The 16,462-nt window shown below is 37.0% G+C and overlaps 1 protein-coding gene across 2 annotated transcripts; it reads right to left on the bottom strand.

The window, feature by feature from the left end:
• Positions 1 to 1,643: 1,643 nt before the first annotated feature.
• Positions 1,644 to 15,259, bottom strand: LOC133854664 (uncharacterized). 2 transcript variants are annotated; one of them, XM_062290915.1, is made up of 10 exons: positions 15,039 to 15,259; positions 14,033 to 14,295; positions 9,106 to 9,142; positions 7,759 to 7,895; positions 5,864 to 5,930; positions 5,335 to 5,434; positions 4,455 to 4,618; positions 3,273 to 3,319; positions 3,159 to 3,203; positions 1,644 to 2,253 (listed from the first exon to the last, which is right to left on the bottom strand). In XM_062290915.1, exons 1-10 carry the CDS (start codon positions 15,115 to 15,117, stop codon positions 1,861 to 1,863), a joined length of 1,332 nt encoding a protein of 443 aa, XP_062146899.1. In that variant the 5' UTR covers positions 15,118 to 15,259; the 3' UTR covers positions 1,644 to 1,860. The 2 variants fall into 2 exon arrangements, with proteins under 2 accessions (XP_062146899.1, XP_062146907.1); XM_062290923.1 differs by having other exon boundaries at positions 9,106 to 9,139; positions 15,039 to 15,258.
• Positions 15,260 to 16,462: the final 1,203 nt, after the last annotated feature.

Below are 16,462 nucleotides of genomic sequence, written 5' to 3'. Positions count from 1 at the left end.
TGGATGATGGATAGTGTGTGGCGTGTAGTGCATGTGGCCCAGATGGCATACAACATTGGACTGTTTGATCCTAGCGGTTTAAAATGTACGTCTATAAACGCTGGAATTTTCGTTGTCAAAATCGAATAGAGCCAAAAAAAATAAAAATAAACATATAAATAAAAAATAAAGAGTGCCGCTATACTTACACCTAAATTCTCACACCTAAATCCCCTGACATGGCATGACCACATCAATTTTTTTTTTTTCCTTTTTTCTTTCGTTTTCTTCTTTTGGAAGCCAAGACCGGCACCAACTACCCCGACCACCAGCGGTGTGAAGCGAGCCACCAAACCCATGTTAGTGTGCGTGGGTTTCCAACCGGACCCACCAAATTGACACTGAAAATTCATCACTTCCAAGCGTCAACTTTCACTTTCTCCCCTCTAGCCAGACGTCTAACGAGTCCAGCACTCTCTCTCCAGTAGATCTCATGGAGATTGGCGATCCACAGGAGGTGGGGCTTCGAATTCAAGGCGAGGACGTCCGGCCGGCGACTGAAACTCGAGAACGGGCCATGGAATCGGCCGACCCAAATTCAAAAGATTTTTTAAGTGGATATGGGGGCGGATTTATGACAATTAAAATGACTGAAAATGACTAAGATAAAGTAGCAATCAATGGCATAATTTGTTAGATTTTAAGGTAAATTTGTGGTTAAATGATTAAAATATGAATTATTGTTCATTCTATGATTCAAATGGTTGTATTATTTTTACAAGACCTAATAATTTTTTTAATTAATTATATATTATTTATTAATAAATATCGAGATAATAGAATCTGAGTCATAATAATATTTTAAAAATAATTCTGTCATGAACTTATAAAAAAAAGTCTATAGGTATATAATACTACTTAATGATACATGTGATGAGTAATGTATAAGGAAGTAGATAGGGCAGTTGAGCAATTTCGAAAAGTAGAAAGTGAAGGGTCAACGAAGATTATGGTTGGACAATAATAAGGGTTATATATATATATAGATATGGAATAAATTAGATTTCATTGATAGAAGCAGAAACTCGTGCTAAACGAGAAGTACATTCCGAATAAAAGGAGGACAAATAGCTCTTCTTAGTTTATAAAAGTATCACAAATGGTAGAGGTTGATAATTATAAATGCAGTTAGTATTTTCGTCTAAAAAGTTAACAACCCACCATGTCAAATTATCAACATTTGACATATATCTCATATGCCACATTAATATTAATTAAAAATTAAAAATATATTTAAGAGGTGGTCAAGCTTTTCTCTAAAACTGACTTGGGGTAATTTAGGAGTGGCTCATAATAATTTGTGAAAATAGCAATCCTTGGTTTCGACCTACCCTTTCCTTTTTCTTTTTCTTTTTTTGACAGGTATTTTGTAGAGTTACTCTTGATAGTTCGGAAGATCCAAATCTAAATGGAAAATCCCACCATGATCATATACAACAATTTAGGAAGAATAATTCATAACCATTTCCTTGTATAAAGAAAGTGCTTCATCAACTCTTTGTTACTTGTGATATTTAATACTAGTGTAGTGTGTGTCAAAAGGCAATTGGATATAAATTTAGAGTACTGCTATATACTACATTTTTATCCCATAATGATGTATGTGACAGTCTCAACTAATCTTTAAATTATTATTTATTTTAACAAAGATGATCCAAAGGTTGGTTGTGACCGACTAAAAAGCGTGTTTTTGCCTGAAAGGTTGATACCTGTCTGTAACTCTGAAAATATGGTGAAGTTTGAAAGAAAATCGTAGCAAAAAGGAAGAAAAAAGATACAAACGTTGTGAGAATTTATACAGTTACAAGAAACTTCAAGATTTCAGTTTGGGGCAGGTCTTCCGTCGGATGAATCTTGTGAATTACGATGGGATCCTGACCCTGTGAACATCTCCATCACAGATCTCAAAGCTCCTGATAGCTCCTCGGGCATTTGTTCTCCAAAATTCAAATTGATGTTCCCCCCTATTCTTATTTCAGGCTCATCCGCCCCATTCGCATCACCCTCTTCTCCATGCCTGTCTTGAGAATTCTGCCCCTGGTATGGATTTGCGGCATTTGCAGCCATGTTCATAAACATGCTTGCAAAATCAGTAGGGAGGGCAGCAGTGTGAAATGGCATAGAAGTAAATGGAGGCGGTGTAGCATGACTGCTTGGCCCACCCGTCGACTGGTTTTGGGATTCTCGATCACTACGACTGCCTGAATTTCTGTTCTGTGTTGGATTAGAGAAAAGGTAAGTTTCCAAGTCGATAAAATATCAGACCGCATAACAGAAAATTAATTTGAAGAACAATAAGCTATGAAGTAGCAAACTCCAAACAATGGCAATTAACTATTGAAACATGTTTTAATATTTGCACGACTTGCAGCATGCGATGGGGGATAACAAATGCTTATATGTGTTTTAGAAAAGCATTTGGATAGAAACCCAAGAAAGCTATGTTTTATCAATGTGGTCAAAAGTTGTGGGAAGCAATAAGCATGATCCTTCATTTAGCCCCAACTCCCAAGGTTGATGAAGACCTTTAAATATTTACAACTTTATAATCTCATCAGTAATATTGCAAAATATGAAAAATCATATTTAGTTTGGACTCTCAAACATATAATGAATCATAATTAACTGCCAGCAGGCCTGGTGCCAAAAACTAATGAAAACATTATACCTAATTAGACTTGCTAAAGTTAGAACATTAATAACTGTCATGAACTCACACCCCAAGTATACAAATCTGTGCTACATAAGGAAAATATCGTTTCACACGTCTACAATATTAAATGAGTTCAGTGAGAGGTGAAAGACTTCAGCATATATGCAGGAATTCAGCCAATCAGTTTTAAGTAAAACAGGTGTGAACTCCAGGGATTTCAAAAGAAGGCATCCTGTCCGAAATAGAAAAATAGTAATGTCATATCCTTGGTCAGAAAAAGGTTAATGAATCATGATTTTAAGGTTTCCTAAATGATTCTTTCAAAATAAAGAAGTAATCATGTCAAACAATACGAAGTGTGCACTGCCAGCTATCATCAACCTTCATGTAAACACTATAGACCTGTGCTTTTATTATTATTATAACCCTGCAATTCTTTCTTAAGATGAGACTGAAGTACACATACCCAATGTCCTCTGCGTTGTTCTTCCCTCAATTTTTGCTCAGCAACCTGGTAACAACACTGTCATAAGTATAAAGTTGAAGAAGAAAAAGTAGAGGAAGACACAGAAGAACTGACCCGAATATTTTCTTTGACAGATTCATTATTTGGATCCAATTGCAAGGCTGCACAGGTAAATCTAAAAATTAGAAATGAAAATGTTTACTACTGCTCTTATTCACAATAATTCAAAAACTACAACGTTCACACCTATACAGGTTATGAATGGACTAGTAACATTTCAAGGATATTATTCTAGAGATTGACTGACTGCTATGAAGCAAATGTTATAATTTTTTTTTTTTTTTTTGATAAGTAGCAAATGTAACAAGTTCAAACCCCATCATTTTAGGTATCAAAAGGGGGGCGAGGAGATAGTACAAATTCCATAAAGATCCACCTAGAAAGTATATTTATTCTTCACTCACACAATTATGTCTTTTAACTATTGTGTTGGACATGTAATTGATTACATATAAAGCTAACAACACATGATAATTAAGGAGATGATCTATGAAAAGGTGATGCTTTATCAAATCGATAGGGAACAGTTTAGACTACTTAGATGGTTTAAATGAGAGCTAATGAGGGGTGTAAATGAAGTAAGCTGTTCACAAACAGCTTCAAGCTCAACTCAAAAAGCTTGTTTATACTTTTGAATTTGGTAATGACCAAGGCCCAAAAATCAAACAAGTAATATAAAGCTGGGCTCACTTTCAATTTGCAAACATGCTTGCTAACAATGAGTTTAACGAGCAGGCTTAATTTAGGTTCAGTTACTAGGGAAAAAAATATGTCACATACTTTGCTTTTATATATGCTATACAGATGTCTATCAGTCAATGAATGAAGCTGAAAAAAAAAAAAAAACAAAAAACACACGAATGTTTAGAATTCAAAATAGCAAGAAATGACCACAAAAGAGGGTTAATGGTTATGAAATGACTCACTAAATAATTATTAATGATGCTTTTCCATGTTCCAGAGTTAACAAACTCCTCTAACCAGTTGCCCCTCCCAAGCGAAATGCTATCGACCCTTGTGGTGAGGTTCTGCTGAGTCATACCACAGACCAATATTCAAATCCCCCAGGAGTTGAACACCTTCACCAATAGTATGCATGCATAGAAATGTCCTAAGTATCAAAGAAAATTCTATTTTCTTCCAACAGAGATGCATAGCATAAACAAAAACATAATGTGCATCAATTTTGGTGAATGAGCACTACTATGGACACTTAGGAATTAATCTGTTACCCACCTCTCTTAAATCCTTCATTAATAGCATCACTGTAGTTCCCTTGTGCATAATAAGCTAACCCCAGACGACTGTATGCCTTGCTATAATTTGGGTCAATTTCAATGGATTTCATGCAGTCCCTGATTGCTTCAGTATAATTGTGGATCTGAGTGTAAGCCGCTGCCCTGAATTACAATGAACTTTCCTTCAGGTATTTGAAGAAGACTTGATGCTAAATGTCATTGACTGAACAGAAAATGTCCTTTATTTTTCTTTTCTTTTCTTGATAATTGAGATACATCAAACCTAACAAGAGACAGAACTTGGCCCCAAACTGTGCTGTGTTTGTGGGTGGTTCGCCCGGGGGGGGGGGGGGGGGGGGGGGAGGACTTGGGATTGGGATCTTGTTTCTCCCACCCACCTTGGCATAGAAGGTTTAGTCCAGAATTCTAATTCACATTTAGGTCTTTATTTTTTTCTTGTCATTTGCTGAGGACCTTAGCAATAATAACACTATTATTTGGCATTGTAAATAATCTCAGTAGCATTATGTATTAAGCACCTAGGTGAGTTTTCTGTTCAGCCCCTACCCTGACCTTCCCCCACCACCTGAGACAATTTAGTTCACCTTTCAGCAGTTGGTATGGCACCAACGACCAAACCAGTGCATATGCATAGCCTTATTGAATATGATTTTATATTTCAGGCTTTGAAAATTAAGAAGTCTTATGCATTTATAAAAAAAGATAAAGGCCAAATTCACTGCCAACAATCACAAGAGCACCACTCAAAAAATATATTTCTTTTTCTGCAATATGTAGAGTAATTCTGTAAGAAGTAGAACAAGAATTCATATTAAACTAAAATATACAAAAGAAAAAAGTATGCAGCCGTAGTGCACCTGTTACAGTAGTAAACAGCATTATTTTCACAAAGTGCAATGGCACAATTGTACAACTCAATTGCATCAGAGTATAGCTTCGACTGCATGGCCCTGTTACCTGACACAGACAAGTTTACATAATAAAGTTAGCTAGGGCATAGACCAGAGAACATGAATATTGTCAAGAACATATCGCATGAAGAGCAATACCATTTGGACCTCAATAAAGTAGCATCCACCAAAGTGTTCACATTCATTAAGGCATATATTGATTTCGAAAAAGTGTTTTTTTTTTTTAAAAAAAATAATTATCATTTTTTTTATGCCATATATCTCATTGAGAATGTTTACTCCTTGTGTATTTGGGTTGCGCATTTTGCGCTTCTTAATGAATTCATTGAATTTTGCAATTACTTATCCAAAAAAAATATTTATATATATATCTCATTGAGAAGACATGTAACTGATAATTGGCACAGGTTATACAATAGCAATGAAGAACAATAAAAGCCAGTTTTCTCATACTCTCTTGCGAACTTAAAAATACCTTGCGATTTTAACGTCTCAGCTAGGTTGTTTATATTAATTGTCTGGCATCCAGATCTTTCCAACTCCTAGCATAGCAGAGAAATTTGTTCATGTCAAGAAAGGATTGTAGAGGAAAAAGGATACAAATAACTTAGGAATCAACAAATACACGACTAAGTGTAATATTTATACCAAATAAAATACAGCATAAAACCATAATGAGTAAGTCACAGACTAGTATTGGATAACAACCAACAAACGATCAAAATGGCTGAACAAGAAACATGTGCAAAATTAGGTTTTCAGATGGGTACAGGATTTTGAATCACAAGCAAAAGGCTATTGGCAATCATGTCATATTAATTTCAATTCATTGAAGAACTCATGCATTGAACCAAAGTGGAATTAATATAGATGGCAAACAACACCAAAAACCCCACTCTTCAATGTCTTCATCTACATGCTTGGATGCAATACCACAAGAACAATGAGGATATAGGCTTTTATTGTAATAGAATGTCCACGGGAAACTTTTATCTTTTGACTCCGCCTCGATCCCTAGGGGTGGGCAGATTTCAGCCATTCCGACCGCCAGCAAGATGGTTCCAACTCGCCCAAGTAGGCTTCCGCCGAAAGGCGGAGGCGGGATTGGACGCAATTTTGGTTTTCGAACAAAAGTCAAAGGCAGGGCCGGAAACGTTTGTATGTTTCTGGCTGCTTCTAACCCAACCCGACCTGCCTCCGACAAAAAATTAAAAATATAATAGCAAAACGATGTTGTTTTGCGTTTAATTTAATTAGATATTTTGAAGTTAAAACGTTTTCGTTTTAAACCAATATATTATATTCACCATTTTGCGCTATTCGTTCTCACTTCATGTCTCCCTTCCCTTCTCTTGTATCTCTTCGCACCCACCTCACCACCACAACCCCATGCTCATCATCTCCCTTCCCTTCCACCATATCATTGCTAAACCGCATCGCTGCCCTGCACCTCCACCTCACCAACATCATCTTCTTCTTTTCTTAGTCATTGAAAGCGAAGAGATCTGTCTCAGATCTCTTCGTCTTTGTCCGACGAAGAGATCTGTAGCAGATCCCTCTTCAGACACTTCTGCCCGACTCTACCTCCGAAATACACTTCTGCCCGACTCCGCCTCCAAAATGCGCTTCTGCCCGACTCTCGATGGTCAGGATAGAATAGAACATAGTGTTTCTTAAACTAAAATAATTTGAGCACCAGCACCACCCATGTCACTTTATTTGTTTAAACAATGATTTTAGATACTATACTCACCATAGAGTTGGATGATTGTAAGGAACATGATCATCCATCATCTGTAAAATTGGATTTGAATGGTTTAAGTGGCTACAGGCTGTCTTCTCTAAAGAAGCTTCCCTCCAACATCTTCATTCAAAAAATATGACCTCCCCTCTCCTACATCCTTTTGAATCTCCAAAGAGAGAGGGACGGGCAGATGCTTCAGATATGAACTGCTCATTTTATGTATTTCAGTCATGTGATTTTTAAAGCAATAATATTTTAGCTTCTTCCTCTTCTTCTTCTTTTTCTCCTTAATTGAGTGTTTCTCTTGTATACTTCTTGTGTACATGGGTTGCGCCCATTTGCATTTTTTTATACGATTGAATTACTTATAAAAAAAAAATACATATTTTAGCTTGTCATGGCATATGCAAAGCATGGATATTCCTTGGAGATGCTACATGAGGCAAGAAGATGACCAAACATTAAAGTTGACCCGAACCCGCATGGCAAAACTGAAACTGCATGCATTAGAACAATAAATTCAATGATATTCTCATGCAATTTCTAACAATATTCTGATGCAACTAGATATACAAGTCCAACTATTGGATGCAACATGTATAAATTTACATCAAAATAAATCATACAGATAGAGCATCATGAAATAAACGCGTTGCTTTCTCCAATTGGACCAAGTCATCATTTCCATCAGGCATGGTTCTGAAAAAGTGAATTTTCTCAAGTGCAGCAAAGAATTGACCAAAAAGTTCATCTTTAGAGACTCCTGCCACATGGTCAATAAAAACATTAGCCCAAAACTTCTAATATTTAGGAAGAATTCTAAACAAATCTCCAGCTCAATTAATTGCAGAAATAAAGTCTTAAAAATTGAGATCATCTCCACAAAATATATTTCTTAAAACATTTAGACAATTTCTTATTTGCCAAGATACATTTTGAGAAATTTATTTCCATTTTCTTATAGGTAAATAGTACTCATCCACCCATCTGGGATTGAACCCGTGAGCAGACCCTAATCCCTTGTTCATGAGGGGAGGAGGAATGCCATTTGGTTCAAAGACAGTTGGCACCTTTTGAACAATTTCTCAAAATCCAAGAACATTGAAAAATCCTTATTACCAGAGATTAATTTGGCAATTTCCCCAAATGATACTAACCCCTATGCAACAACATTATCGCCGCTAGGCCATTCTTATCCATTTAATTTTTTTTACCATTATAGAAAGCTTCCCTTTCCCTTCAAGGAAATAATAGAAAAAAATCTCAATTTAGAATTTGTTTCAAGATATTAAAAACTCCAAGTCTACTATATTTACCCAAATTTCAAATCTACATATCTGTAAATTTTCTGCTGAAATGTATAGCTAAATCTTTTTTTAACACTAAGCAAAAAAGTTTGTTCCCCCCCCACATATGCAGGGATATCTCTATGTCGTGTCATATTATATAGTTTTGCTCATAGATTCACCCAATACCAACTAGTTTCCCACATGTTTGCATTATTAGAAATCAAAACCATATATTTCATAACCAAAATAGCCCTCTAAAATATGATTTCTCTCCTGTAATCATTTCTCCTTCTTTACTAAAAAGTGAAGTCCCACATGCAGATATATTTTATATTGCAACACACAAAAAAGTCAATTATACGACATTACTAACAGAAGTCGGCAAAATAAATGAGTTCCCCATAGCTTGTCAAAGCTAAGGCTGTTCAGAAAAGCTGAAAGGCTATTTTTTTTTTTTTTAATAAGTAGAAAAACTGAAAGGCATTATAGATGCAACACCTTTTCCTGTAGAGATTTTGTGTTGATAATGATTTTGGTTCACAAAAACCAGAGTAAATTCTGTGTCTAATTCTAAAACAAAGTCTTAGCTTAAAAGATAATATAACAAGAAGGATACACAGTAAGAGAAAGATGAACCTAGAAAGAAATTGCTTCAGCACCAAAACAAGAAAAACATTACCCTACCTGAAACATGAGGTTTCCTCATCCAATCCTCACCCTGCTTAAGTGGGAAAACACAAAAGAGTCACAACTCAATAAACCAAAGCACAGCATATAATAATCACAACACAATAAATTCCAAATGCAAGCAATTTTGAAGCATCATCAAATTTATATTCTCAGATAAAATAAACCAAAGGAAAAGCCACAAGAAGATTGTAAAAGACACATATTTTAACATCACAATATCATCAAGAAGAAATGATGAAAACAATATTTATTTTTTACAAGTAATCGATAATTATCATTAAAAGCGTAAAGGCACCACTAAGTACATCGGAAGTATACAAGAGGAAGCACATAGCTAGAAGGAGCAAAAATGATAAGGAAATCACTATAACTAATTGACAAAGGAGAAACATAAGCATCTATCCAAAGATACAAAGTTGTAACGAAAAATAACTTAATCTCCTCTAAAGTCCTCTCATAGTACTCGAAACTTCTGTCATTCCTTTCCTTCCATAAACACCATAAAAGGCACGTAAACACTATCTTCCACACAGCTGCCGGCAATCCAAATGTAATAAACCACGTCACAATGAAGAAGAAGAAGATAAACCACGGACTCCCCATTCCTCTTACAAATGAAACATCTATCCACCACAATGACATGCCGCTTCCTGAGGTTATCCATGATAAGGATCTTACCTAGAACCACTGACCAACCGAAAAAGGCCACCCTCAAGGGGGCCTTAGTCCGCCAAACACTCTTTGAGGGAAAGCGGCAAGGAACAATAAAATGATCTAACCTTAAACAACCATCTTTTGGAGGATAACCACCACAGCGTATCTTCACTTTCTCGCCTCACTATAGCAGAATAAAACACCCTTAAGAAAGAGGCAAAGGCATCCACCACCCAATCATGAGCCGCTCTATCAAAGCTCACATTCCACTGATTGAAACCACCATGAAACTCCAAGTGAGCCGTAACAAAGGCTTCCTTTGCACAGACAATACCGCATAGAACTGGAATGGCTTCCTTAAGGGCCATATCTCCACTCCACTAATCATGCCAGAATCTGATCTTGAAACCATCTCCCACTTCAAATTTGGTGTGGAACGTAAAATTCCCCCAACCCCTCCTAATAGACTTCTATAACCCCACACCAAACGCACCGGAAGGCTCAATAGAACACCACCCACGCCACAAACGGCCAAATTTAACATCTACCAACACTCTCCACCAAGCCTTTCTCTTATGCACATAACGCCAAAGCCATTTACCTAAGAGAGCATGATGAACATTCGCAAATTCCAAATTCCCAACCCTCCCTCAAAGAGCGGCGAACAAACCTTGGACCAACTCATCAAGTGATATTAAACTCTTCACCTAGCCCACCCCATAAGAAATAATGTTGAAGCTTCTCTATATGATTTCCAACACTCACAGGGAGAGGAAAGAGGGACATGAAGTACATAGGAAAATTAGAAAGTGTGCTCTTAATAAGCGTAACCCTAACACCCTTGAACAAGTACACCATTTTTCAAATAGTCAATCGTCGCTCCATCTTCTCAATAACACCATCTCAAATATGTTTAGCCTTGTAGGAGGCCCCCAACAGTAGGCCGAGGCACTTCACTGGCAAAGAGGAAACCCCACAACCTAGAATGCCAGCCAACCCTTCCACATGATCAACATTCCCCATAGGAACTTGATTTGAATTAGCCAAGTTAATCTTTAAGCCTGAAACAGCTTCAAAGCATAAAAATATGCAACGCAAATGACGAAGATGATCTGGATTAGCACCACAAAAGATCTAAGTAGCAAACAAAAGGTGAGAGAAAACAAATCCACTAGCATTACCCATAGAGAAGCCAGACAACCCCACCCACCCCCCCCCCCCCCCCCCGGCCCCGGGCCCCGTCATAGCAACATAAATCATTCTACCTATCCACTCCATCATAAGAACAAACAGTAAAGGGGATAGAGGGTCCCATTGTCTCAACCCGCCAGAACTACTTAAAAAACCTGTTGGAGTGTTGTTCATCAAAACTGAAAAACGCACCAAAGAAATGCAATAAGCTATCCAAGAGCACCATCCCCCCATCCAAAAGCCACACCTCCTCAGCATATACAACAAAAAGTCACAATTCACATGATCATAGTCTTTTTCTAGATCCATTTTGCTAATAACACCAAGCTCACCAGACCTGAACTTACTATCAAGGCATTCATTGGCAAAAAGAACAAGAACTAGGATTTGCCTACCTCTTATGAATGCATTTTGCGACTTAAAGATAATCTTCTCCAACACCATCTTAAGCTGTTTGCTAAAATCTTAGCAATAATTTTGTAAATGCCCCCCACAAACGTAGCATTAAGGCTCCTGAAATGAGAGCGATAAATGTAGCATTAAGGCTCCTCTCAAACTTGCCTCTAGCATGGAAGTCACGAAAAACCTTCATGATATTCTTTTTTAAAACATCTTAGCAAGCTTGGAAGAACGCCATAAAGAAACCGTCAGGGCTCAGCGCCTTGTCACCATTCATGGCTTTCACTACCCCCCACCTCCTCTTCCTCAAAATCTCTCTCCAACCAACTAGCCTTGGCCTCCTCAATGGAATCGAAGGAAAGGCCATCCACCAACAGCCTCCAACTAAAATGTTAGGTGCGCAACTTCTAATAAAATTGGACAATGTGCTCGCTGACCTCCGCCCGGTTGGTAAAAATAGTACCATCTACCAACAAGGAGTCAATGGAATTCTTCCTTCTGTTGGAGTTAGCCATAGTGTGAAAAAATTTAGTAGACTTATCATCCTTCCTTAACTACAACACCCTGGATTTCTACCTCCAACTTACCTCCTCCATAAGAATAGATCTTTCTAACTCGCCAACAATTTCTGCCTTCTTCATTTTCTCCTCAATGCCCAAGGCCCTTTCTTCTTAAAGGACATCAAAAACACGTAGCTCTTCTAGGAGGATCTTCTTCTTCCTCTCCACAATGACAAAAACCTCCTTGTTCCATCTCTTTAAATCAATTTTCAAAGCCTTGAGCTTGCTAGCTAAAATGAAGCTCGGCGAACCTTGACAATGATAAGAGTCCCACCATTGTTTCACATTGTCCACAAAACTTTCAGAATTTAGCCACATGTTTTCAAATTTGAAGGACCTACTACCCCTTAGAACGTCACCCCAATTAAGGAGGATTGAGAAATGATTTGAACAAAGTCTAGGGAGCCTCCTCTGGGATACACCAGGAAACTGGGCTTCCCATGCTGGAGAGACAAGGAATCTATCAATTTTGGACCAAGCGGAAGAGTCCAGAATGATGAAAACAATTCTTACATTAAAAAAAATCAATACTTGATCACATTAAGCATATGCAAACATTTATATGCAATTGTTTCAATTCCCCCAACATGATAACAAAAAACAACCATATGTACGTAGAAATATCATCTATAAAACCTATAAAGAGTATTAAGAAACAGGCCACCTTTCCATTAACATATTTACTAGTGCTAGGGATGGCTCTATAATATGCATGCTTCAAATAAGAATGAATAGAAAAACACAATAGTATCAAGATTTTTTATTATTAAACTTAGCATGCAATGCAGTACCAAATCAGAGTCCATATATCCCTCTCAAGTCAAGGTTATTAGACTTAGGTATATTACAATTCCAAGTGCATCGCCTCAAGAAGTGGTTCTGTTTACATATGGCAAACATTATCCAATAGACGATATAATATGGAGCATAATGCATATATTACATATACAATAAGTTCAACAGTTCAGAAAAAAATTGCATCTTTTATTATATTAACAACAATACCAATAATGACAAAAATGTCAGCACTACTTATATAGTTATATTGAACATTCATGAAGTCCACTACAAGCCCTTTCACTCCCCTCTACTGAAATACATAATTCCTGTTACCTACAACTCAATGCCAAAACCTTACCTTCACCACATGCCTCCTTATTATGACATTTTTTCTAACCAATAATGCATAAACATTTCTTTGGTTCAAGAAAAATGATGAAGGATTCCAACAAAGACCTTACTATGCCTAAATAGATGCCCCTACCAAAATAACGCCGCACTAACCTTAGAAACCATGTTGGTAGAGGCATCATCTGCACCCAACATTCCTGTCCCCATACATACAATAAATCCCATAATGAATCTGAGAGGACAAAAAAAAATGTGTTCTAGATGATATAAAGAATGTTAAAGCTAGAGCACCAAACTCTCTTGGTTAACATCTCCAGAGCATGGTGATGAGATTTGGGATGGGGAGACTAGTGATTCCCCGTACCATTTGGGTGTTCTTCCTCCCAGCATGGCTTTGGATTGGGAGGTGGATAGCGTTGAGAATGAGGATCCGTCCTTGGCGATTCTGGATGCCTTTGAAGAGGACTTTCTTCTGGAAGTTAAGGTTGCACGCCCGAAGTCCAAAGGCAGGAGGGAGATTTTGAATTTGGTAAGCTCCATCAACTACGGCGATGCAAGTGCGTCCACTCGGCATAGGAAAGTGAAGGCTCACGTGCAGTAGCGAGGAATGCTTCTTGAGGGTTCAGGTTTGTGGGTTTTTGGTTTTTGAGGGTTTGTTTTGGGTTCTTTTTTTCTTTTTGTGAGCTGCTCCTTGTGAGTTTTGAGTTTAAGGGTTTAGGTCCTTGTGGGTTTGATTGGGCTTCTTTTTATGGGCTGCTTTGGTTGTTCCTGTATATACTCCTTGTATACTTAGGGGCGCCTTACGCTTTTTAAAAAAACATTTCTTACATATCAAAAAAAAAAATCTGCAGAGCATGTACTGGGAGACCATATAAGTTTAAAATATATATATATATATATATATATATATATATATATATATATATATATATATATATATATATATGTGTGTGTGTGTGTGTGTGTATAAATGAGGGAGAACAAACCGGAGAATTCGATGGCTCTGAAAGCTTAGCATCAGCAGTGTTTTGAGCAGAGGATGAACTGGGGGCATCATCTGAGATTGCTCCATGACCAGAATCGGTTCTAGCTTCTGGATGCTCATTTTTTTCCAATGAACGAAATATGTCAACCAACAAATTGGGCTTTATCTGGTCATTGACAGAGGATGAACCAAGCTCAAACGCCTCTGTCAAACATTCCCTAGCAACTTCAAGACCTTCAAGATCAACACCAGGAGCAGGTTCAACTGTCCTAGAGGAAACACATCACCATCAAAAAAGGGATTCCAAAAGGCAAAATTGAAATTCTTCATTGAAAGAAAATTCTACCCATGATGCAGTTGCTCACAATAAACTGAATGTAAAATCTAGTAGTCAAAACAAAGAAGCAATTCAATACCTTGAACATTTTGTATCAGGGATTCTCTTCAACTTACATACAGGTTTGGCTATTAAAAAAGTCATATATCTCAGAACAGACCCATCATCAAGCAAAAGAAAAGAAATCCAAAAACAGCAAAGAACAGTCTCTAGATAACGCTTCTTCCTTTTAGAAATCGACATCATCATATAAACTCTCTCAACCAAAATGGCTACTTCTTAATGATGATATTGTCAAGAAGATCATATGTGGCTTATGTTCAAAACACACAAAAATGGCGCTAATAGGCACTAAGGTCTCAACGCTCTAGCCTCTAGAATCCTAGATGTTTACATTTTGACACCTCCAAAGAAATTTTGTTACACAATCTCTACCGGAATGCGAGGCTTATATGGTTACAGATAACGTAGAATTATTACCATTTTTCATGTCTTATCAGAATCAAGAAAATTCCACAGACAATTGATTACACTCGAAGCAAATAAATACATACACAAAGACTGCAAATTTCATTAAACTACAAGCAAAACCGATAAACAAGAAATTCACAATCTAAGCATAAGATTAAATAAATAGAAGCTGATACAGAGAAAGAGCGAGAGAGAGGACCAGAGTCGAGGAATTCCAGGAAGGCACGGACAATGCGACGAGAGATGGGGGAATCTGTCTTCAAGTTCAAGTTAGCCATGGGAGAGTGAGAGAGGGGCAATTGCGCTTGCAGAGGGGGTGAGCGTCACGCGGCGAATATGAGCGTTTCAGAGCTTTCTGGAGGTTTTGTGTTGCAGACTCAATGTTTGGCTGCAGGTTGATGCAAGTCCTCGCACGGGAACGGAATAGGTTCTGGGTCTGGATTATGAATAAATATTTATTTCAAATTTTTTTTTTTTTTTTTTTTGACATGTCCACACAAAAGGGGAGGAGAGATTCGAACTAGTGACCTCCGCTTCATGAGGCGTGGTCTCCAACCGATTGAGCTACCCCTTAAGAACTATTTTTTTCAATTTTGGATTTAAGGAATTTTTTTGTTCTTAGAAAACGCGTTTCTCACATATATTTTTACATTTTTAAAGGGCATATAATTTGTTAATCTTAATAAAAATATATGTGATAATTACCTTTTTTTTAAAAAAAAAAAATGTCAATTTAATCCAATTTAGACAAAAACTTTGTCCATGAATTACATGCTTTTTGCTTTTGCATTACTTTTCTTTAGAAGATTGTGATTATGACTCAAATTTCAAGTCAAACTCACATTTAAAAATCACTTTTATAAGGAAAGGGTGATCTAAAACTTATATACACACGATTAAGATTGCATTTAATCTAAACAAATTATGATTACCATCGATTTTTAGAGTCAAATGGAAAGTCAAGGGATTTAAGTTAGTGTTTCAAGATCTAATATATAATTTGTGGATGTCTAATATTTATAAAATAAGAATTACTGCCCAGTTTTGTTTTGGTGTAAAGTGTTTTTTTGTTGGAAAATTTTTTAAGCTAAAATAATTTTTTATAAAAATGATTTCAGCTAAAAATATTTTTCAATGTTTGGTTCGTACAAACAAAAAAAAAAGAAGCAAATATTTCTTATATTTTTATATAATATGAGGAGCTGCTAGGAAGAGAGAGAGAGAGACGACGACGAAGAGGAACTACGAATGGAGGTAGAATGAGGAATTTTAGTATGGGGAGGGGGGAAAATAAAAACTGCGGGGAGGGGGACATAAAATTAGTGAGGAATAGCTAGTTCTTCCCTGCAGAGGAAGAGTATGAAAATAGAAAGCCTTTGAAAGTGGGATTGAGATCCAATGCAATTACATGCCCATATTGCTTGCAATTTGAATAGATAATTGTGAAAGAGCCCTTGTAAGCCCACCTATCTGAGCTAGTGTTCGGACAGACTGAAACCTGCATAAACAAAAAGACCTTATAAGTGGCCCTCTCACAATAGCCCACTCGGAGGTGTGGGAGAGTGGCGAAAAATGATTTATGCAAACGTCTCGTGAAGGTTCTTTTCCTTAACCAATTAAAAA

This window comes from Alnus glutinosa, chromosome 1, assembly GCF_958979055.1.
Source record: "Alnus glutinosa chromosome 1, dhAlnGlut1.1, whole genome shotgun sequence".
Taxonomy (NCBI): domain Eukaryota; kingdom Viridiplantae; phylum Streptophyta; class Magnoliopsida; order Fagales; family Betulaceae; genus Alnus; species Alnus glutinosa.
The sequence above is the reverse complement of the archived record's forward strand: the minus strand, read 5'-3'. Positions and strand labels throughout refer to the sequence as shown.